General features: G+C 38.1%; 1 protein-coding gene and 1 long non-coding RNA gene across 2 annotated transcripts; both read right to left on the reverse strand.

Moving 5' to 3' along the window:
• Positions 1-543: 543 nt before the first annotated feature.
• ppp2cab (protein phosphatase 2 catalytic subunit alpha b) lies at positions 544-13,143 on the reverse strand. Its single transcript, XM_056731957.1, has 7 exons — positions 12,820-13,143; positions 2,914-3,123; positions 1,674-1,847; positions 1,496-1,585; positions 1,245-1,406; positions 1,046-1,164; positions 544-958 (listed from the first exon to the last, which is right to left on the reverse strand). Exons 1-7 carry the CDS (start codon positions 12,919-12,921, stop codon positions 886-888), a joined length of 930 nt encoding a protein of 309 aa, XP_056587935.1. The 5' UTR covers positions 12,922-13,143; the 3' UTR covers positions 544-885.
• Positions 13,144-15,782: 2,639 nt separating this feature from the next.
• LOC130408003 (uncharacterized) lies at positions 15,783-17,825 on the reverse strand. The gene is made up of 3 exons (XR_008904715.1): positions 17,513-17,825; positions 16,868-16,961; positions 15,783-16,533 (listed from the first exon to the last, which is right to left on the reverse strand). It is a non-coding gene; the product is annotated as an uncharacterized LOC130408003 (long non-coding RNA).
• Positions 17,826-25,207: the final 7,382 nt, after the last annotated feature.

Consider the following 25,207-nt stretch of genomic DNA (forward strand, 5'->3'; position numbering starts at 1 on the left):
TAACCATCAAGTTACATTTAATGACAGCGACATGGGGCCGCTTTAATATGACGTTACATCTCCTATTATTGTTGGAATACCTGGCTGTGTTTCTCATTGTATTCACGTGTATATGGCATCAATTATAAAATAACTGATCTATCTGAAAGGAGTCCCACAAAGTCTCTGCCGTTTTCATTCTTCTTCCGTGTCAAATGCCAAAGAGGAGGGGATTACGGCAGATTACAGACAAGTGGATTCACTTAAAACACAAGACAGAAGAAAGGAGCAACTTTCATCTTTATTTTTGAACTGGTACCCTTGCAACAGACCATCAACCATCATAAGACGTTATGCCAGCATTCCTATGATGGTAGCATGTCATTTCTGTCTGTCACACTTGACTCGGTTGGCATTTGTTTAACAGGTTTTCATCGCTGTAGGAAAGATAATCCTCCAGAAGACACTGGTTATTGGGATATAAAAGCTTCTAATCTCATTCCTCCCATACCACATGAAGAACAAGTGAAAATAACAGAAAAGAAAAAAAAACAGGACAGTACATGGTGTGAATGTGACATCCGACTGCATCAACTTTCATTTAATGAGGAAAAGAAAGTGCAAATGGACACAGAAAGAAAAGACACATACAGGGCAGATGGAGAACATCCGATTTCACAGGCATCCATATAAGGACTGGAGGAATGAAGCAAGATGGGACAGAATATGTCAGGGTCGTGCTGTCAGATAGAGGCTTCTGCATCGGTTTGGTTATGGCACACACCTTTTGGTCCACAGACATTTTTCACTTTAACATCTTTTTATACTGTTGCCCATTCCTCTCCTCTTATTTTAAACTGAATGAAGATTATGATATCATGGCAATACTGTGCAGCGCGGAAAGGTTCACAGGAAGTAGTCGGGGGTACGGCGGGTGACGTGCGGCTCTCCTCTGCGAGGGGCGGGGTCAAACTGAAGGCTGCAATCACACAGACACAAAATCAGGTCACGTTCATTTGTCACGGCTGTGGCAATCCTATACTATAAGGCTCTCTCATGCACTTACAAGGAGTACTTCAGGGTGTCATCCAGCTCCATAATAGCGGCCTGATTACCACAGCGATAGCAGTAGTTGGGTGCGCTGAAAATTGTTACCACATTGCGATCGTGACACCAGTTGTAACCCTACGAGACAGTCAAATCAAAGACATTTGGGTCATGGGCACCTTTTCACACTGCATGCAAAAACAAGAAAGCCATCACACCTCCATCACTAGCTGGTGAGCTCTAGACACCAGAGTAAGGCCGTTTGCGTGGTTAAACGTCTCGGATATGTCCTGTCCAAAGGTGTAGCCTGCACCTCTGGGAGAAATGCCCCAACCTCCACGATCATCTGGATCTGACCACAATAAATCACACATGGGCCCCTGAAGAAAGACACGGCCGCATTACTCAAAACTGTACCGCACACATCAAACTTCAAACGTGACTTGGGATGGTGTGAGGGGACACATACCTCATGAGGAACCTCCTGTAAACGGTCCAGTGCTCTGATGTGATCAAGAGTGTCTATGGACGGTGACAATCCTCCGTGAAGACAGAATATCTGCAGAACAAACGACACAGGATTCAGGTTCTCCAACGGTTTAAAGGGGTCATTTTCATTTTAAAGGCATCGATCGTCATGAACCTACCTGTCCATCCACCAAAGCAGTAAGTGGAAGGTAATCAAAGAGGTCTGTGAAGTATTTCCAAACATTTGCGTTGCCGTATTTCCGTAGGCACTCGTCATAAAAGCCGTAGACTTGTGTGATCTGTCTGCTCTCGTGGTTCCCACGAAGAATTGTTATGCGTTCACGGTACCTTACCTGCAATTTAAACGCATAAACAATGTTTGCATCAAAAAGTTGCTCACCAAATGACAAAAACTAAAATCCAAATAAATCAAATCAAATTGTTGATGTCACTAAACTTTAGGTCCTTCAGTTAGAGCATTGACTGTTAATGTCGAATGCAAAGAATGTTCACTTTGATAGCAACACTGTGTGTTTTTTTGATCCCTCTTTGTCAAGCAATGCAGTACTCGAGGTGAAATCAAAACTCTCACACTCAATAAGGGTTCACTTTTATACTCATTCCATTACAGCGAGGGCGAGTCCAGGCAGCGTGACACACATTAACAACTTGTATTAAACAGCTTATATCTATATCACAGAGATTACAGTTATTCATCATCACCAAAGTGTATTATTTGGATGCATTTTGAGGTAGTGCCTGTTTAAACTCAAGCATTTTGACTCACAGATGTTTCTTCTGACTTATGAACGACTGCAGTGTAAATACTGGATGTGTTTTAGCATCTTAAAGTGACAGTAACCTAACCTAACCTAATAACCGGTAGCTGTCTCTGTTTTGGTAATAAATGGACTTATTATAACACTTAACAGTAATACAGTTAAATGGGGAAAATACAGTGGTAAAATTCAAACCTCATTTACTGGTCTTAATAGAGTTCAAATGTACAAATAATTATCGATGTCGAATTATATGAAACATTCTAACGATGACACATTTTTTAGCTATATCGCACAGCTCTGTTCAGATGTAAATACTGGTGAAGGGTACACTCTTGTGTAGTAGTCTGGGGATGACTTTATGTGAAAACCTCCAGTAGTTCTTCAAAGGGGACATAAAACAACTCAAATGAGCGGCATAGACCTCTCAAATCTCTCCACAACCTCCATATGCGGTTCTATGATCTCAACTCATTCTGAGCTCTTATTATTATTCAGCCAAAGTCCTTCATTTAAAAAATACTTTAAAAAAAACTTTATTTCAGCAATGTAAGAAATTCATTGGTTGGCACAAAAACAGCTGTCTATAAAACTAGGCTATTACCTTTTGAGCAGTCCAGCAAAACACACAGATGTTTACCTTAAGAGCGACGAGCAGAGTGACCGTCTCCACAGAATAGTAGCCTCGGTCCACATAATCTCCCATGAACAGGTAGTTTGTGTCAGGTGACTTTCCGCCGATTCTAAAGAGCTCCATGAGGTCATGAAACTGACCGTGCACATCTCCACAGACAGTGACCGGACATCTCACCTCCTGGACATTAGACTCCTTGGTCAGGATTTCTTTAGCCTGGGAGAAAAAACAAACATGATGCTGTCAACTGTATGAAAAATATTCCTCTAAAAGAAACCATATCAACAATGTCCAGCAGAAATGCTTAATTTGGAAACACTATAAGGATTAAGTACTGTGCACTTTGTTTCATGAGCTTACCCCGGGACAAATATATTTATATCTCCAGTGATATGGGGACGAGGTAAACACAGAACAAGCATGGAAATAACAACTGTGCATGCCAATTGCACAACATTTAATGAATCGCTTTCAGACAGATGATGTATCACTGAAGCTTTGATTCTCAATATAACAGTATTATCTCGACTTAGAGTTACATTACTAAAGAGAGGTTCAATAAAATATCTTTTTTGTTCTTGGTTTACTTACACAAATCATGGCCATTTTACATTGAAAGACATGAAAAAAGTCATAAAAACAAACATTATTGGCAAACACATAAATCCATTCGGATTTATGAATTCAAACAATATCATTGACTTTGAAATTTTGAAATGTCTTTTCGGCCTCATCCACTCAAAAGCCAGAGCCTTCCTTATCTGATATATTTTTTGTTCCTTTTCAAGGCGTCGTCTCAAGATATATCTGCATACACAGAGCTCCATACAAGAAAATCAGATAAGGAGCCATTGGCACCCATAAGGGGGAAAAGCAGACGCCAAATTATATTTTTAAGAGCCATATAACATGAACTTACATTTTTTAATAAGAAATCATTTTAATTATCCTGTTGTGTGTAAATCTTTCCTCTTACACGTTCCTTATGATCCTGCTTATGAGGAAAACAACTTGAAAGAAAAACTTAACAAAAAAGGTCCTATATACGTTTTGCTCAATCTCAACCAAAATTTTGGGAAAAATCATTAGAATATTAATATATTTTCCTGATCAATCACACTGTTTTTTAGTTGGTATAAATGTGCATGCTCATCTTTTACAAGGAAATGTCCTAGCATTAGGAGCGGTTGATTCTGATCGACGTACTGTTAATAAGTGCCGTCATTCGGTTGTTAATATATTAATGTTTTAGCACGTTATTTTAATGTATGGCTTGATGTAAGATTGCCTATTCCATAATACATAAAGCAGTGTGCCGTCATATGGATTTAAAGCGTAAATGTTCTCTCTCCCTTTGTGTGTGTGTGTAATACTGTAAATGCGTCCATGTGGGGGAGGGGTGCGAATTTCAAATAATTTTTTCGAATTGTTCTCATCGATCTTAGAATATTATTTTTGCGTTAAATGCCCATCCCTAGCATAAAGCGCAGGGGTGATGACATCATTGTTTCATGAAATATACCGATCGACTCTACACAGGAAAATGCAAGGGTGGCGTTTTCAGATGTATCCACCCTGGTACCCGGTTTAAAAAAAAAAACTGCAGTTTTAGGCTCCCAAAATGCAGTTTCGATAAAACAACTTCAAACTAAGTTCCACATCCATGTGGAGACGCAGTAAAAAGTATTTTTATCTGCCTTTATCTTTAAACAACTGGGCTATTTCTGTCTCGTAAAGCGGTTTTGTTGGGTTCTTTTTATTCGGCTCTTACAATCTTTTCTCTCTCTTTTCCATAGGCAATATAAAAAAAAATCTTCTCTAGTAAACCCTATTAATATCACAAATATACCAGATGAGTTAATTATCCTTGTCGCTTTTGTTTACATTCTCACTTTTATCTGGCGAGTGCGCATTAGAGGTCTGCAACCCAAGCCCTTCTGGACGGCTTCGTGTTTAATAAATAGCCTCGTGATTGGGTCGGGTTTATAAATTTAAAAAGGTTATATACAAACAAGTTTGTGTGTCGTGGCGTTTGCTTGCGTTTTTGGTGCTTTGGTACCACAAAAAAAACCCCAAGAAAACACACTTTTCACATTAACTGTTCTGCACACATTCTCCCGCTCTTATCCTCCTTGTCACCACACAGCAGCTGATGGTAAGATGAGTGGGATAAAGCAAAATATTAGCTATGGAAAACGTATTACAGTTCCAAATGATGCAGGGAAAGCTGCACTCTGAAAGAATTATGACCTTGTCATTAGTATTACTGTCAAGACAGGCTCGTAGTATCCTCAGTAGGGGTGTGCTATATGACGATATTTGATCGCGAACGATTAAAATGACTGCACGATCCACTTTTCCACTTTCGTTACATCGTACTATATAGTGCAAGACATGTTATATCCATTGCTGTTCTATTGAATTCGTCATCATCCTTGCGATAGATTGCACCATGTTAACAAGCTCGTACACGTTGCTTCTGAATTCAGTAAGATTAGATGATAAGATTCAACTTTATTGTCATTACACATATACAAGTACAGTGTAACAAAATGTAGTTAAGTGACGCGGAGGGAGTTGGTCCCTAAAAATAAATCTACTTTAGTAATATTGAAATGGTTTGAGTTTTACCCAACTGACACGGCCCAAACAACAGTTATTTGCAAATGTGGCAATGATAAGATTCGCATGTCGGATGGCAACACAACGAAACTTTTTAACCACCTCAAAAGAAAGCACCCGAAAGAGTATTCCGACAGTCAAATTATAAAGGGATCCCACACGAGTAAATCAGGTACAACAAAGCATCCGGAAACTACAAGGCTTAAACAAACGACTTTAACGAAAGAAGGATTTGAGAAAGAAACTCCGTATGACAGGACGAGCAAGCGCTGCAAAGATGTTACTGACATGGTCGCATTTTACCTGGCCAAAGACATGATTCTTTTTTATTCAAAAACAGAACTAAAATCTTTCGAAAGTGCACACACATGTTGCTCCTTGAACATCCCTGAGCTGTTATAATAATCAAATAAAATAAAAATGGACTAACACAAAAAACATACACATGTATGCTTTACATCTGCCAAATATATAGACTTTTTTTAAATAAAAGTGCCACCTGAGCTGCCAGAACAATAAATAATTTACAAAAAATAAAGAACAATACAAATCAGAAAATTTAACAGGATTTGTTTGAATGTAAGAACTTGTTCTCTACACTACACTGCAGACCCACACACTCGCAGATGCACACACAAGCAGACACACACACTTTTGCAGATGCACACACTCACAAACTCTCACACTGACAAACACACAAACTCTCTCTCAAATTCACTTGAAGCTTATTCATTAAATCATTACCATCATTGTAGTAAGTGCAAGCTTCATTTATACACCACATTTAAACACAGTTTAAGATGACCAAGTATGCTATGAAAGAACTTTAAAATTAAATTAAAAAGTACAACACACACAAATATATTTGTCAATAATAACCTATATGGGACAAAGCACAGAATATACACTGCAAAATTGCTTTTCTAACTTAGTAGTTTTGTCCTGTTGTCAGTCCAAATATAAAAAAAAATCTTAAATCAAGAAACAAGAAACATGTACTAGACATATGAAAATGTCTTGTTTTCTGAAAAAACACCTCAAATTAAGTGATTGTTTGCTTAAAACAAGCACAATTATCTGCCAATGGGGTACGAAAAATAATCTTAATGAGATATAATTTCAAACAGAAGTTTTAAGCATCACTTAATTTTCTTGTCTAGTAATCTTGATTTAAGATTTTTTAGATATTTGGACTGGAAATTAGACAAAATTACTAAGTAAGTTTTGCAGTGTAGCTATACATGACAACAGATTGATAAATGAATGGTCCAAAAAAGGCGAGTGAATAAAAACGTGTCTTTATTCTTGCAAATGCAAAGTGCAAAGTAACTATACCACCCATGCTTTACTTCTGTTATTAACCAGCTAACGCTAACTTGTCAAGCTGGATAACGAGTAAACACCAGCACCAGGGACATTAAGTTTAAGGCTGCACGATATATCGTTTTAGCATCGATATCGCGATGTACGCATGCGCAATTGTCACATCGCACGAGGTGCGATGCAGGGAAAGTTTTTTTTTCTATATTTGTCTGATATAAAGTAATGAATTCTGATTTATGGGTGCTTTTTTTTTACAAAGCACATGTTGTTGCTTCACATTTTTGACACGCAGCCTCTGCATGTGTGCGCATGCCAAAATGAGCGAGGAACGGAGAAAAGCACCGAAATGGAAGACTTGGTCGCAAAAAGAAGCGCATCGTCAATTATTTGGAAATATTTTGGCTACAGAAAGGATGATGTTGACCAAAAACAGGTACTTTGTCGGGAGTGACGTGCAGTAGTTGCCACAACACACGGAAACACAACTAATTTGTTTGATCATTTAAGTCGGCACCACAGAGCTCTGTATGACGAGTGCAAAGCCAGATCTGATTGCCGTCCAAAGCAGAAAACTATTTTGGATGCGTTTGCCAGTGTTACACCTTATGCGAAGGGTTCCAAGCGCATAAAGAGATCACGGATGCGATAACATTTCACCTGGCGAAAGACATGGTACCAATTAACACGGTGACCAACCCGGGTTTTGCAAACATGATCCGGTCACTTGACAAGCCTTATGTTATACCATCACGCACTAATTTTTCTCAAGTTGCCATCCCAGGCATATTTATTTTTGGAGAAATTCAAGACATCTGATGAACAGTTCTGTATTTCTACACATCGCAATATACATTGCAGAAAAAAAAATATCGCAATGTACATTTTTTTTCCAATATCGTGCAGCCCTAATTAAGTTCCTCACTTCAAAACGGAACAAAAGTAGGATTCTGTAGTGACTTAACCTGCTATTGAACTCCGCATTAAAGACTCCAACATGTTTGCGTTTCAGGTGCTGGATCATTGCCGTGGTGCCGCCATGCCATGTCGCTTTTGCATATTTTGTAGTTAACACACCTTTTGTTTATTTAGTGTGAAATGCTCCCGCACCTTGGATGACTTGGGTCGCGCGGATTTCTCTGCCTCCGTCATGTATCTTTCCTCCGCTCATTTATTTTAGCTCCGCCCTGTCTATGAGGCGCCGAACTCTGCCAGCATCAGTGTGCGAGAGAGACCGAGTGTGTTCACTCCGCTCTGTGCTCACATTTTTTTTTTTTAAATAATCAAACGTCTTCGGGTCGCGCGACACAATGAATCGATAATGAAATTCGTTGACAACTTTTTTAGTAATCGATTTTCATCGATTTTATCGATTCGTTGTTGCAGCCCTACATGATTCCCATAAAGACAGTGGAAAATGAGGGCTTTAAAAGACTGCTCAAAGTCGTAGATCCACGTTACGAAATACCCAGCCGTGAATTTCCACAGCTTTACTCCGAGTGCTGCAACAAGATGCAAAACAAAATTCAAAATGTAAAGTTTTTTCCTAACAGCTGATTTATGGTCTTGCACTTGCATTATTTATTAAAATATTCTTCAAAATATAAATGGTAAAGAGTATAATTTTATATGGGGATATAGTTTGGCTGTATTGTAGCCCCTTTAATTTGCATAATAGTCTTAAAACCAACTTGAAGAAGAATCGAGATAAACTCGTGAATCGTGACCTATCTAGAAAAAATAGTGATTTAAATGTTTTCCTAGATCGCCCACCCCTAATCCTCAGCATCCCTGCAAGTAACTTTAGCAGCGAGAGCAACTTCAGTGCAGCTCTGCTAACTTTTAATCAGAAGAGGACGGCGCTATTTCTTCTTTTTTTCACTGCTGAGGGGGCTATTTGTAAATTATCATCGCAAGCAATCATAAAATGCAGCATATTTAAACAAAGGTTGCTGTTAAACACAATTCGGTTTCAGGTCTGGTTCGGGCTAAAAATTTAAACAGTAAAAAGTTGAGAAAAAAAAATATTTTATGCAGTTCTCTTTATTTTACTTGACTTTTTTATGTACTTTAAGGAAAAATTTACTTTGAAATATAAAATAAAGATACATTAAAGATTTACTCCGAGCAGTTTTTTGCTTACCATTCATCAACATGCCAGTAAAATAAGCTTATTGAAGAGGTTTAGCGCATCAGTGCATTTAAAATAACAATGCAAACTTGCGATTGCTGTAATGGTAGTAAACAGACAGACACGCTGTGTGCATTTAACACTATCTCTCGTTGAGCAAGGCCAAAGATTATAGAAATGAACAAGATGCACCACTGCATGGGAAGAAATGTAGCCGCTTGAAAAAGATGATATAAGCACAATTTAAACAGATTTTTTTATCAAATTAAGGAGACAGTTCATGTCAGGTTTAATTATTGATCAGAAATATGCTATTTAATTCAGCGACTTTAGAAATATCGGCCTGTTGTTCTCCTATGATGCAAATAGCTGCCCGAAGGGCCCCAACTGGCACGACTTCCGTTAAAAGGACTTTGGCACGCCGCTGTAGACGCTCTTTCTGCCACGCGGACATGCTGCAATCGTATGCAGTGTAAAACGGATCATAAACATTTATTACTTTGGTCGACTGGGCATACAATAAAGCCGGTAGGTTCTGGTGCTTCTGATGGCCAGCCCGTATCTGTTCGTCAGCATAAACCGATTATTGCTTCTCATGCTGCAGGCTGCCTCGGTTCACCGCACGACTCCTGTGAAATTTGTCATCAGCATCGCAAGTGTCCCATACTGTTGCACATTGTTAATAGATATTAACTTGTGGGGAGGCGTTTATCTATCTCAGTGCGCAAACGTACAGACAAACATGGACAAAGCCAGTCTGTCATAAAACGCACAGAAATTATTTAAACGCAAAACCACAATTCAGATACACGTATTGAACCGTGAAGGTCGTACCAAACAATGAGAATTGTGGAATCCGTAGTATGCATGCTGTAGTTTTACTTTATTGCCTACAGGAAGAATTGTAAAAGGGCGCTAAAACACTTCCAGTAAAATTAATTTTACTGTATAGTACAGTAAGTGTGCACAGTGACATAACCGTGCATGGTAATTCTCACAGTATGCCAGAATCCAAAATGCCAACACATCTGCCACACAAAAAGCAGCTCCCTGAAAAGATGCTGACCTTTTGACATCCTTATGTGCAGATAAACACATTTGACATTCACAAGAACAAGAACAAATTTACATACATAAATGAAAATGCTTCAACGTGACCACGTTTCCATCATTACACACCTGTCTGTGCAGTTGTAGGATTAAATCTGATTGAACTCATTTCATGAGAAGACTTTGTAGGAAAAAGGAACAATAAGGGTGTATTTCGATGAAGTAAAACGGATTTGACATTTTCTTGCTTGCTTGTTAAGCATCAAGAGTACTTTGTAAAGAGTAGACCATGTGGAAGCCACACTTCTGCATCAGTACCCGAGAGACTGAGGTGCTGTTTACATCAGCCAGCCGGTTGTTGTAAGAAAACAGCGTTTTAAAACAAAAACGATACCCATAATGCAGTTTCTACATGAGTTTCAGAAAAAAGATCTCTGTTTACACTGAACTACCGAAAATATGTCTCGTGACCATTCAGATGTTAACAGTTGTATGCGTATACATACAAATTCGTTGTTGGTTACTAGTCACAGACCGACCAGTACAAAAAGAACAGGGAGAGGAAAACCAAGGATGTCTTCGTGTGAATTGATGAGCTACAGCTTTCCTGTAGCTCAGTGATAAGAGCATTGCGTTAACAATGCAAGGGTTTGGATTCGATCCCAGGGGATTGCAAATACCTATGTAAAATGTGTATAGGATAAAAGCAATGCAAGTCGCTTTGGATAAAAGCGCTTGCCAAATGCCTAAATGTAAATGAATTGTAGGGCTGGCCCACAATATTCCATAATTCTGATATTCGTTTGTTGGGTTGGTATTCGATTTTCAATTTTGAGATAAGAATATTCTAGTTTTATCATCACATCGCAGCCCTCTTGAATCTTAATCGACTCATGACGTGCCTAGACATTCCCAGCCCTAGTAATGGCTCATAGGACAGAGGTTTAGCGAACATAAGACCCAATCAGTAAGAGACTGTGGGCAACCACTCCTGTGTGTTCTTAAGTCTCCATTTTTGTCCTTTTACACAGAAACGCAACCCCGGAGTTTTCAAAATAACGCAGGATCTGTAGCAATTCCAAAAGTCTCCGTTTTCAGGGGTCAAATGTAAACGGCGGGTTTTACAGTAGCAAAAGTTATGCGTTTTTGAAAGGAAAACACAATAGTATAAACCCCATCTGAGCTTCATTACAGCAGCAGTGACAAATGAGAGGATGACAAAGCAGACTGCAGACTGACCCATATAATCTGAACAAAAAACATGTTTTTCTATAGTAAAGTAGAAGCGCTTTACAGCCAAAAGCAATATTACTCCTTTATGAACCATATATAAATTAAATAAAAACCCAGACCCTCGCTGATACCCAGGTCTGAATTTAAATCAGTTCCTTCGAATTGTAGAGATTTTCCAACGAATGATAGCAGAAAACCAATCAGATATAGATATATATATATATTATATATATATAATTAAGCAACACTTTTTACTTGAAAATGGGAAATATATTTGTATCCGAATTCAACTGAATTCTAAGAGTAACATGAGTATTTAAATAAATATAAACCTGCAGCATGACATCTTAATGAAGATTAAGGTCAGCAGTTTTTATTGGAGTTTTGGGGCTTTTAGCCTCCAAGCTAATATTGTTATGTATGTGCTGGCGTTTTATCAAGAAAGAAACTTATTTAGGCATCTCTCTTCTCCAAACACCAACCAAAATATTGATGACTAAGCTTGATCTCAGGGGCCAGTTACATAAACATAGCTGTCACGTTAAGACTGGTCTCACTGACTAGCAAATAGTTAGGACAAATAATTCTTAAATTTTAGATTTAAATTCGATCTTCTACATTTTTATGTGATTGATTTAAACAAGTTATGACCAGATTTGAAGAAAAAAAAATTGAAAGACTAACTTGTAAAGCTAGTCTAAGCAGTTTATGCAACCTGCCCCAGGGGTAAATAAAATGTTTTCACTAAATTGCTCTCTTTCGCCATCATCACGGCAGTGACGTCATGTGTGCAACGGGATAGCGTGGTCATCTAACAAATGATAACCGCTTTAACCTGAAATACTGACTTGCACCCAAACTAGTGACTTGCGGAGAACAAAAAATCGCAACAATATAAAAAATGTGTTTGTAGTACGACAACAAGGTAAACCACAGCGTCCGTGTTGGTTTCAGCACTAGTCTCTCCACGACTAAAGTAGAACTGCAATATGCATTTCTTCAGAGGTGTAGTTAAATGTTGACTGTGAGATAAGTTGAGCAGAAGAGACACACACATCTGCTCTTCTATAGTCATGATGATGATGACATGATGGCCTGGTACACCGGCGCCATTTTAAGACTCAGTGATCAGGAACCAGCTATATTTAAAAAAACTCGCTCTTTAAACCCAAATAAACTATACAGAAACCTAAACCCGAAAACACGGACGTAGATGAATAGAGCAAGAGTTCTTTCAGAACCCATATTATATGAATAACTTTGATTCAGAGCGGGTTCCAATAAAGAAACAATTAACAGTACAGAAAAATTCACCACATTGGATTTAATGCGATTTACCTATTTCGAATTTAAAGCTGTTGAAGTGTTTATATGTAAAGAAGGACATTATCGGCTGTTTCTGTGTGCGGAGTTCGTTGGACGTTCCCGTCCGCCATCTTGTCATGTTAGCTAACGCGGCTAACGGAGGAATGAAATAACGTGAAACGTTTTCGTTTTCATCACATTACTTGTGTTTCGTGATGTCTGTATTAGTGTGTGTAAATATATATAAATACCTTTTCGCATAGGGACTTGACTTGGTTTTCTGACAGTTGTTTGCATTCATTCAGCTGTTCGATCCATTGATCCAGCTCCTTCGTAAACGCCTTTTCGTCCATTTCTGTGGCAGATTTTTTTGACTCGATTTTAACACGAATTTATGAACTAATCTCACCCAGCTTTCCAGAAATATCCAAACTTTTCCCACTATTTACTTAGAGACGTACATGTGGCCAGGAATCTTGAATGATTAAATAGGAAAATCTTAGGAGGACCTGTAAAGACGGCGGCCTTCAGAGTCCCACCCTGCCTGAGCCACAGTTGTTTTCACTTCAACCTTCCTCCCGTCAAAAACCGACTACCGGCTCATCGGTGATTGGACGCTCACAGCTTTCACCGTCGATACTCCGTTCCGATTGGTCATCTGGATATGTTCTTTGGTTCTGATTGGTTTCTAAATTCATCGATGGACGGGTTCTCTTTCATCAGTACGACCACTGCAGTAGGCAAGTCAATGATTATTTGGTTTAAAATAGGCACATGCTTCTTCAATAATGAAACGTTATTAATAAAATCGTTTATACAATCATATAGAAACAATAATTTTAGCATTTTTTCAATAGTCGGAATAAGCTATAAAAACCAACTAAAGCTTACTTCCAGCTGTTGTATTTGCTTATTATTACTGAACATCACACATTTCTTAAATGAACTCTAATGAACCAAATATTTCCAGTGATGTTGCTATGGATTAAATTTTCATAATCAGAAATTGTCCTCACTATATTTTGCACAAATTTCCTTTTGTTTTGGCCGGTATGTAATTTTTGCACACAGATAAAAACATGCAACATATTTTATTTGACACAAGTGCCTTCACACTGATTTTGCTGACAAAGCCGCCAGCATTGTTGTGGCGAATTGGCCTTCCATTGCAGAAAGAAATCTCAGAGACAAGGTTTTCAGGTGCCAAGAGTTAAAACTTATTTGCCCAGGCAAGCAAAGTGGGATATTCAGAGTTCATCTGAAATGATCCAAACAATACACATCTGACTCCATCTTTTATACATTGTTCTCAAATTGTTATCACAGTTTAAACCAATCATGTGTGCATGACATCATCTTCTTCCAATCAGGTTTCATATGACATCACTTTTTCATTAGCCTGTCCCTCTGCTCGTAGTTCCAGCCTATCATATTAAGATTTAATGGTAGCGAGCGCCTCTCAAAAACAATTGCCTCTTTATCTTGACACTTTTCCGTGGGTTTCGGACGATACATGATTTAACGTTGTTTTTATTAAAAATGAGCTCATTGTTTAGCAATAATCAGCTACCCAGTGTCCTTGGTTGTATGCGATTTAATTAAACTTCTCTAAAAAGTGTGTGGGGAGTTCGTCTTAGTGTTAAAAGATATTTGGTGTGTGTGCAGATGTTCAAGTGTTCAAACTCATACCATTAGTTTTAAAAATGAGCTTATTGTTAAGAGATACCCAGCGTCCTTGACTCTATGCGACAAACCAAACTTCCTTATTAAAAATGATGTGTGGTGTACGTGCAGTTAAGATAAGATGTTTGTTGTTCATGCAGGTTTTCAAGTGCTCAAACTTATACATGAGGCCCATGCCCAATATTATTTCATAAAAATACATGAAACCTATAACTAACTAAATGTATCATTTTATATAAGAAAACTCAATACTATAATAGAAAAACCACCATAGCATCAACAAAGAACAACCGGTGATCATCACAAACTGTGGCTTTCACTCACCCATACATCTGCTGAAATACTCTTTTTAAAGACCAACTAAAATCATATTTTTCCTTTTTTTTTATATATTAGCCTATAGGATATCAACAAACTGATATGTTCCTACGTGCTGACAAAATTCATTGAAGTCAAACTTTGCATCAGTTTCAAGCGAAAGTTGTTGTATGCGATAAGTGAGACGGGACATAGATTGGAAGCAAATATTTAGAAGCAAATATGTGGAGAAAACTAAACATATCTGCCAGGTTTAAAGTCTACAGAATGTTGCATGATAAGGGTCTATGGAAGAAATCATACATCGGTGAGTTCAGACTCATCCGTAAAGTCTTCGGGTGAGTTCAGACTCGTCTCTTAAAGGAGAGATTTTTCGAATGGTTTCACTAGATATTAAATAAGTCTCTGGTGTCCCCAGATTGTGTTTGTGAAGTTTTAGGTAAATAAAACACCAGAGTGTGAGGAGAAACGAGCTGTTTTGGTGTGTGTGTCTCTTTAAATGCAAGAGAGCTGCTAGTCTCCACCCCCTTTTCAGCAGAAAACGTGCTGTGTGAGCCTGTGCTTCCAGCGACAAAACAATAAAGTATGGTCACATAAAGCGAACGAGAAACAAGGTCTCATCTTTGAACACCAAACACATTGTATTCGATAAGCACACCTGTTTCCCCCAGGGCCATTCTCGATGCCCCTCCAGTCCCTGTTGGGAGAGAGAACCGCGTCACGTGTTTACAAACCATACACACAGTTTTCTGAAGTGATGATACTCTAGACAAATGCATCTCTATTTCTCTAAATCAAATTAACGTTACACAGAACAATCCTGTCGCATGTTTACAAGCCACACACACTGCTTTCTAATAGTGGACGGACAAACGTGTCACAGTGACATTTTTTCAGTTACCGCAGGTCCCTGGGGTTTTACTTAAAACATACCTGTACTTACAATGTCTTTATTTGCAGATTTGACTCGTTCAGTGTGGATGATCTCCATTGAAAACTAAATAACCCAGTGGGCAATTGATGTTAAATAGACATCAAATTGACGTCAAACATCGGCATCAAAGAATTGGTCAAAAATGCAAATCAAATCGATGTCAAAATTTGACATCAAATTGACATCAAGTTTTGACGTTAATTTGATTAGCAATTTCTTTTACATTTTTTAACAAATTGATGTCCTATTCTAGACCAATAAATAATGAAACAACAGTACTTAATGTAAGACATGTTTTATTAAATACAATCAGCTACAATTCCAGAAATTTAAAATGTTCTTAAACCACTAATAAATATAAAATCCTCCTTGAATTACTTTTTAATTAAATATTAACATTTAAATTGATATATAAATATTAAGTGATCTGGAAAAAGCCATCACATGACAAAATTGTACATATTACAGGTTTTGATATCATATGAAAGCTCTCAAGCCCTTTCCATTTGTTAAAAACATTTACATTTACGTGTAGTTATTTAGCAGACGCTTTTATCCAAAGCGACTTACAGTGCACTTATTACAGGGACAATCCCCCTGGAGCAACGGGGAGTAAAGTGTCTTGCTCAAGGACACAGTGGTGGTGGCTACTAGGACAGAACCAGCAACCTTTTGATTTACCAGTTCAGTGGTTTAACCCACTAGACCACCCACTCCATAAAAACAATTTGTAAATTAAATAAAAACAGTTTTGGAAAGGGCTTAATAGCTTTCATATGATACTAAAACCAGTATTTTTTATTTCACCATGTGATGGGTTTTCCCAGATCATATCCCAAATGAACAAAAATAATTTTGATAAACAATTGGCTTAAGGCCTACTTATTCAGAATCTGAACACACATCAATCGCCGATTTCCCCTTTTGTCGTCCCATACCCCCACATCTATCGGGAGCAGACCGGAGATTTTTTAGCTGTATTTTTTTATTTCAGCCTCTGATAATGAAGGTTTGGACTGCTGTAGTGCACCTAAATGAAGATGAAACCACAATTAGCACACCTTTTAAGACATTAAAATATACCTAACATTTTTCAGCAACCATCACTTGTACATAGAAGTTAATGCAAGTTGCTGCTCTTAAATGTTTATTAACACTAAGATGTTCCCAGGTTTAAATAAGTATCTGTTAAATTTAGAAATGTGCACTACTTGCAAATATTTAAGAGTTGTTAAATGTTTTAAATGTGTCAGTTTACTAAGATAAGATTGTAATTTAAGCATTACATGTTTAATTTACTTAAAATGTAGCATATGTTGATAGACACTACATCCTCTAATCATACAAGAAAAGTAATGTAGTACCTATTATAACACGACATAGCCGTGTTTTCCAAAGGCCTTCTTCATTCCTGAGCCATCCATATTCATTGTTGACATCAATTTGTTTGTAAGAATTCTGAAAAAAAAGACAACCATATCAGTATTCAATGATTGTTAAGATTGTTGAACAATACAACTAAGTGACCAGAACAGCTGAGAAGTTTTCCTTTGAGCACAGTAACACAAATTGTCATTGAACCAGCTTTTGGTACCTTTAGTAGTGTGGGCTGGTCCTGCTTGACACAGTGGACCTTCTACCAGGACATTTTAGAACACTTCATCAGTGTGTATCAAATTATGAATTATAATTATGGGTATGTTTCGCTTTGTCGCATAGCATCGGTAAAGAGATTCAAATGAGGGCATTTTTATTTTATCCGAATATTAATTGCAAAACTAACATTACTCACTGACATTTCTAAATCGTTAACTCAACGTTACACGCTTAATGGATCGCACATTAACATTACCTCAGAAATCTTCACGGTACTTCTGGCGGGATATTTCAACTCACCAGATTCTAATATATCGCCAAGTCATATATTTCATCAAAACACAATCTTCTAGGTTTTCAAAGTTACCCAATATATATCGTATTTTTTATTTCATGAGATGTTTATTACTCACCTGATAAAAAGCGACAACCTTCTCCAATGCTTCGACCGCATAGCAAACACTGGCCTCTACGCAAGACGTGATGACGTACGTTTCAACGGTCAACGTAGTAAATCCTCCAAATATTTTTATAAATTTTATATTTTTACGTGTATGTATAAAATAATATGTTATACTACATTTGCATCAAATTTCACACAAAAAATAAATTAATTGTTGTAGTCCATTCACTAACTTCAGCTGCTGAGAAACCCGGAAATGTGAAATAGGCCATGGCGCCGTCTACAGGTGGTATTAAGAAATACATAAGACAGATAATAAATGGGCATTAAAACTACAGAGAATGAATGGGCATTGTAGGCCCAACATTTTTCATAATAAAATTAATGATTAATTAATGATTATTAATAAAAATTAAGGAAAAATAAAAATTTATAAAAAATAATAAAAAAGTTATAAGAGTTTTTTGACTAAAATGAACATGAAGTTGTAATACTGTAAAAATGGTACATACATTATAAGGTATTACAATTTTATGAGTATTTTCAATTACAGCAATGTTTTTCTAATTTTACAGTAATATAATATCACTATAAATAACCAAAATAAGGAAACATAATACTTTATGTGGGGTTACAGCAAAAATGCTGCTTTTGTTTTTAATATTTTAAATTGTAATTACATCTGAATGTATTATTGGCAAATCAGTATATTTTCTTGTAAAATTTAACAATCACTGTTTCCTTTTATTTCAGCATGAGTATTTACATACTTTTAAAAAAAGTGTTTTTTACCACAGAAGTTACAGCAGTCCACTTTCATGTACAAATCCAACAACTGCTTCAAAAGATGTGACAAATAGATGCATTTTGAGGGGCCAGTTAGAAGAAAAATGCTATTTCAACTGGATTTACATTGATGTCAATATGATGTCAATACAACATCAAATGAATGCCTATAATGCAACGTTGATTTGACGTCATTTCAATGTCAAACATATTGGGCTATACTTACATTAACCAATTTCAGTATGGGATAAACCTCATATTTTCACCTCATTAAAAACCTTGAAGAATTTAATGTATGATTTGAATTTGAAATGATGTGGTGCACCATCTTGATCAAATCTTGTCTGAAATTTGACGTCAAATTGACATCGAGGTGCCCGCTGGGAAATCCATCACTCTCTCGTCTCTCCTAAGGCTGGGAACATTGTTGAGTGCAGCCAACAACACAACAGTTCGTAAGCTTTGCTACTTTTGCAATTGTGTTGGAACTTAACACATGTGAAAACAACAATTGTTGTGGCGCAATGGGTGGACACATCGAACAAGGGGCGGAAATATTATAATAAAAACGACTACTTTCGTCAGTAAGAGTGGGATTTCTGAAGTGCTAGTTTTCTCAAAGGCTTGCAGAGATAGGCTCACATAAAAAAAGTTAATGATTTGTCTTTTTTTACGTTTTCTGAGTTGGCAGATGCATAAGAGACCCGATTTTAGCTTTTCAACATGGAAAAAAGTCTGTTTTTCATGAAATGTCCCCTTTAAGCCTTCGGGTGAGTTCAGACTCGACTGTAAAACCCTTCGGGTGAGTTCAGACTCGACTGTAAAACCCTTCGGGTGAGTTCAGACTCGACTGTAAAAGCCTTCGGGTGAGTTCAGACTCGACTGTAAAACCCTTCGGGTGAGTTCAGACTCGACTGTAAAACCCTTCGGGTGAGTTCAGACTCGACTGTAAAAGCCTTCGGGTGAGTTCAGACTCGACTGTAAAAGCCTTCGGGTGAGTTCAGACTCGACTGTAAAAGCCTTCGGGTGAGTTCAGACTCGACTGTATAACCCTTCGGGTGAGTTCAGACTCGACTGTAAAGTCTTCGGGTGAGTTCAGACTCGACTGTAAAAGCCTTCGGGTGAGTTCAGACTCGACTGTAAAAGCCTTCGGGTGAGTTCAGACTCGACTGTAAAGTCTTCGGGTGAGTTCAGACTCGACTGTAAAGTCTTCGGGTGAGTTCAGACTCGACTGTAAAGTCTTCGGGTGAGTTCAGACTCGACTGTAAAGTCTTCGGGTGAGTTCAGACTCGACTGTAAAGTCTTCGGGTGAGTTCAGACTCGACTGTAAAGTCTTCGGGTGAGTTCAGACTCGACTGTAAAGTCTTCGGGTGAGTTCAGACTCGACTGTAAAAGTCTTCGGGTGAGTTCAGACTCGACTGTAAAGTCTTCGGGTGAGTTCAGACTCGACTGTAAAAGTCTTCGGGTGAGTTCAGACTCGACTGTAAAGTCTTCGGGTGAGTTCAGACTCGACTGTAAAACCCTTCGGGTGAGTTCAGACTCGACTGTAAAAGCCTTCGGGTGAGTTCAGACTCGACTGTATAACCCTTCGGGTGAGTTCAGACTCGACTGTAAAGTCTTCGGGTGAGTTCAGACTCGACTGTAAAAGCCTTCGGGTGAGTTCAGACTCGACTGTAAAAGCCTTCGGGTGAGTTCAGACTCGACTGTAAAGTCTTCGGGTGAGTTCAGACTCGACTGTAAAGTCTTCGGGTGAGTTCAGACTCGACTGTAAAGTCTTCGGGTGAGTTCAGACTCGACTGTAAAGTCTTCGGGTGAGTTCAGACTCGACTGTAAAGTCTTCGGGTGAGTTCAGACTCGACTGTAAAGTCTTCGGGTGAGTTCAGACTCGACTGTAAAAGTCTTCGGGTGAGTTCAGACTCGACTGTAAAGTCTTCGGGTGAGTTCAGACTCGACTGTAAAAGTCTTCGGGTGAGTTCAGACTCGACTGTAAAGTCTTCGGGTGAGTTCAGACTCGACTGTAAAAGGCTTCGGGTGAGTTCAGACTCGACTCTAAAAGCCTTCGGGTGAGTTCAGACTCGACTGTAAAAGCCTTCTGGTGAGTTCAGACTCGACTGTAAAAGTCTTCGGGTGAGTTCAGACTCGACTCTAAAAGCCTTCGGGTGAGTTCAGACTCGACTGTAAAAGCCTTCTGGTGAGTTCAGACTCGACTGTAAAAGTCTTCGGGTGAGTTCAGACTCGACTGTAAAGGATAGCAAAGATAGCATTCGGGTGAGATAGCAAAAGCTTCGAGAGCTTTGAGAGTATCCCCACAATGACTGAAGCCAAAAGAAAACCAGTTGGTTCATTAATTATATTTAAATAAAGTTTATTAACACACAGCCTAATAAATGTCAACATTTAAAACAGTTCAAATTAAATTAAACCAAGTCTTTGATATGACCTAATTGGACATGCATTGTCGCAACACAGAGGATATAGGTCATGAACAATATTTACCAGTTCCTTCGATCTCATATTAACTCAATTGACTCTTTTAGTAAAGGGCGTATTCATTCAGTACATTCAACCAATGAAAAGGCTCTGTAACGCTATTGGCTCATGTCTCTTTGAAGAGAAGAGCTGAAGCATCCGAGCACATACAGCACTGCAATGTTTTCCTCGATTGGTGGGATTCTGTGCATTCAGTTGAACCTTAAAGACATCTCACATAAACTGTAGTCCATTTCTTTGAACCGTGTATGTAACATACTTGCATGATTAATCTTTGAATGAGTAAACTAACTCACTTCATCACTTCTCTACTCTATACAGGGCAGCGCTAGTTCGTCCTTAAAGACTTCGGGTGAGTTCAGACCATGAGTTTTTCACAGGTACTGTCACAGCATTATTTATGATTTGATTGTAACATATAAACTATTATTTAACAGTTAATAAGATCAACTTTTTGTCATTACCAAACAAGAAAAATAAAAACAAAAAAATTAAAATACACATGACAGATGTGACACGGTGTGTGCATCATTAAGATGTTTATGATGTATGAAAACCTTAGACCTAATGTTAGATGTTAGACCTAATTAGTTGTGACGGTGACAAGAAAGCAAAAGTGGAGCCAAAGAGAGAGAGAGAAAGAGGATGAATACTGCTGTGACATTAAGCTGCAGGTCTGGTATCAGGTCGTGACTAGTCATCAAGAGATGAGAATCATGAGTCCATCAGCAGGGGCGGACTGGCCATCTGGCGTACCAGGCGTATTTCTGGTGGGCCGCTAACGTACGGGGCCGGAACGGATGCTTTTGCCGCTTAGACAGACATATTATAAAAGCAATTACACGCAAGGCAAATTATTATCAAATCAATTCAAAGATAGCAAAAAAAAAACAATTTGATATGCATTATTTTTACGAGGATAATGCACAGATGTTGCCTGTCACACATGTGAGGTCAGTGGTCTGTGTGACATAAGTAGCTAGACAAAGATAAACAATGGGTCAGATGTATAGACTTATATATGATTATTTTGTGTTTGATAGTATATTGCATAATTTCCTTGAGAAGAATACATTTAAATTTATGTGACTATTTTGTGTTTGCTAATAAACCATATTGCATAAAAAAAGTTCATGCAAAGCATATTTTCCATGAAATTAATACCCCTTACAACCTAATCCAAATTCCCTACATTAGAACCTAATGTTTTAGGCTCAGCCCGTGATGGTTTTAAATCCTAGGGGGAAGTTTCTTTAGGCTGTAAATGCTGGATTAAACAGATGAAAGCTACCATCTAATACATGGAACATTAAGAAAGAAACATTAGATCATGATGGCACATCACAAATATTTTTCTCCATATGTGCTGTTTCTCTGAGGTGCCGTGATGCAAAATACTGGAGTTTGCTGATATCTGATATGCTGCCGTTTTTTTCTTAAGTGGCCTATTTCTTTTCTCCTTTTATATACTTTTATTCCTGCCAGGAGTGAGGCTCCAGCTCTTCTTTCTAATCGCCACCAGAGGGAGCCATCCCCAAAATATTGACTAGGATTTGGACCACATTTCCCATGAGCCCTCATACCTGGCACTGATTACACTAGCTCCTGGTTGTCGTTTACCACTCTATTTATAACGCAACTCAACTCAACTTTGTTTATATAGGGCTTTTTACAATTTTCATTGTTACAAAGCAGCTGTACATGAGACACATTTAATACAAGTATGAATTCGAAAGCAGCCCCCCCCGGCCAGCCAGATAGTGCAAAACAATATGCAAACGGTGGTGAGGAACCCAAAACTCCCATCGAGAAAAAAAACCTCAGGGGAACCCAGGCCCAACCAGGGGATTCCAGTTCCCCCTCTGGCAAAAGCTGCTGCCTCTGCACAAGCTCAACAGTGCTTGCACAACAAGGCTTAATAAAATATAAAAATTAAGGATTTAAGATTATCATTAACAATCTAATAGCATTTTAAATGTTGTAGGAAAAAAAAAGTTGTCGCGTCCTTTATCCAGCTCTATCCTCTTAGCTCTTTTCAGGTCACCGCTTCCCATTCTCAGCTCTGCCATCAGGTCTGGGCATGAACTGCATCCTGCCGTAACCTTGGAACAAAGAGACAAGACTGGCTGAGAGTAGAGTACTGTTCTGCACTCTTTGATGCAACAAGTACATCATTTGTTGTTGGATGTGTTCCTGGTTCCGGTTGATCTAAATAATGCAGCCTAAATCCTTTGAGGATTAATATTATGGAGGTATAGTGTATGCAAGATTAAAAAGATGAGTCTTTAGTCTAGATTAAACTGACAGAGTGTGTCTGCCTCCCGGACCGTGCAGGGAAGAATATTCCAAAGTTTAGGCGCTAGATAAGAAAAGGATCTACCACCTGCACTCGATTTTGAAATTCTAGGTATTACCAACTGACAGGACGCCTGAGAGCGTAATGTACGTGGAGGTCTGTAATACAATAGAAGTTCTTTCAAATACTGCGGAGCTAGACCATGTAGGGCTTTATAGGTAATAAGCATGATCTTAAAGTTAATGCGATGCTTTATAGGTAACCAGTGCAAGGTTGACAGAACCGGGGTTATATGCTCATACTTTTTTGTACGTGTAAGAACTCGAGCTGCCGCGTTTTGAACCAGTTGCAGTTTTTGTAATAGGCCTGCAGGGCAACCACCTAAAAGTGCATTACAGTAATCTAGTCTTGATGTCATGAATGCATGAATTAATTTCTCTGCATCTGACAGTGACAGCATATGACGTAATTTAGATATATTCTTAAAATGGAAAAATGCAATTTTACAGGTGTTGGCGACATGGCTTTCAAATGACAGAGTACTGTCGAATACAACACCAAGATTCTTAGCTGATGACGAGGATTTTATGGAGCATCCGTCAATCGTTAAGCAGTATTCTTGGTTAGTACACATAGCAGTTTTCGGTCCATTAAGTAACACTTCTGTTTTGTCCAAGTTTAGTAGTAAAAAATTGTTACTCATCCACATTTTTAAGTCAGCTATGTAATCCTTTATTCGATGAAACTGCTGGGTTTCATGAGGCATCGAGGAAATATAAAGTTGAGTATCATCAGCATAACAGTGAAAGCTAATTCCGTGTCGCTTTATTATATCTCCTAGAGGTAGCATGTATAATGCGAAGAGCAGGGGTCCCAAGACTGAGCCCTGTGGTACACCGTACTGGACTTGTGATTTGCGGGACACCTCATTGTTTATTGCTACAAATTGAAAACGGTCAGATAAATAAGACTTAAACCATTTCAATGATATTCCGTTAATGCCAACGCAATTTTCGAGTCTATGTAGAAGTATGCTATGGTCAATGGTGTCAAATGCAGCACTGAGGTCTAGCAGCACCAATAACGAAATACAGCCACGGTCAGACGCTAAAAGCAGATCATTTGTAACTCTGATCAAAGCAGTCTCTGTACTGTGACATGCTCGAAATCCAGACTGGAATTCATCATTAATGTCATTCCTTTGGAGGAAGGAGCATAATTGAGTTGAAACTACTTTTTCCAGAACTATAGATATAAAAGGTAAATTCGATATAGGCCTGTAATTCCCTAGTTCTTTAGGGTCGAGGTTTTTTTTCTTTTAAAAGAGGCCTTATAACAGCCACCTTAAATGCTTTAGGCACATGTCCTAATGTCAGAGATGAGTTAATAATACTGAGAAGAGGATCTATAATTTCTGGGAGCATTTCTTTCAGTAGTTTTGTAGGTATAGGGTCTAGCATGCATGTTGTTGATTTAGATGATCTAATGATTTTAGACAGTTCATCGTGATCTACTGTAGAAAAAAATTGCAATTTCTCCTTAGGGGTGCTGTAGTTAGTTTGTTCAGCGGATTTCACTACAGGTTGCATTGTTATAATTTTTTCTCTTATATCTTGGATTTTACTCGTGAAGTAGTTCATAAATTCATCACTGTTATGCTGATAATCAGAATCTGACGTTGATGACGACTTATTTTTTGTTAATTTAGCCACGGTGTTAAATAAAAACCTAGGGTTGTGATGGTTTTCCTCTATTAGTGTTGAAAAGTAGGCGGATCTAGACGTTTTTATGGCATTCCTGTAATTTCGAGTACTATCCTTCCATGCTATACGAAATACCTCTAAATTAGTTTTCTTAAAGTTGCGCTCCATTTTCCGGGACGCTGTTTTTTAGAGTCCGAGTGTGTTCATTATACCACGGTGTTGGGCCCTTATATTTTTAATTTTCTTTAAACGCAGAGGAGCAACTGTGTCTAATATTTCCGAGATCGTAGTGTTAAAATTTTCAATAGTAGTGTCAAAATCGTCAACGTTTTTACTCATGATAGATATTTGAGACAATTCAGGCAGATTATCGAGAAACGCATCTTTGGTAGTTGAAGTAATCGTTCTACCATATTTGTAACAAGGAGTT

Source organism: Triplophysa dalaica, chromosome 19 (genome assembly GCF_015846415.1).
Source record: "Triplophysa dalaica isolate WHDGS20190420 chromosome 19, ASM1584641v1, whole genome shotgun sequence".
Lineage (NCBI taxonomy): Eukaryota > Metazoa > Chordata > Actinopteri > Cypriniformes > Nemacheilidae > Triplophysa > Triplophysa dalaica.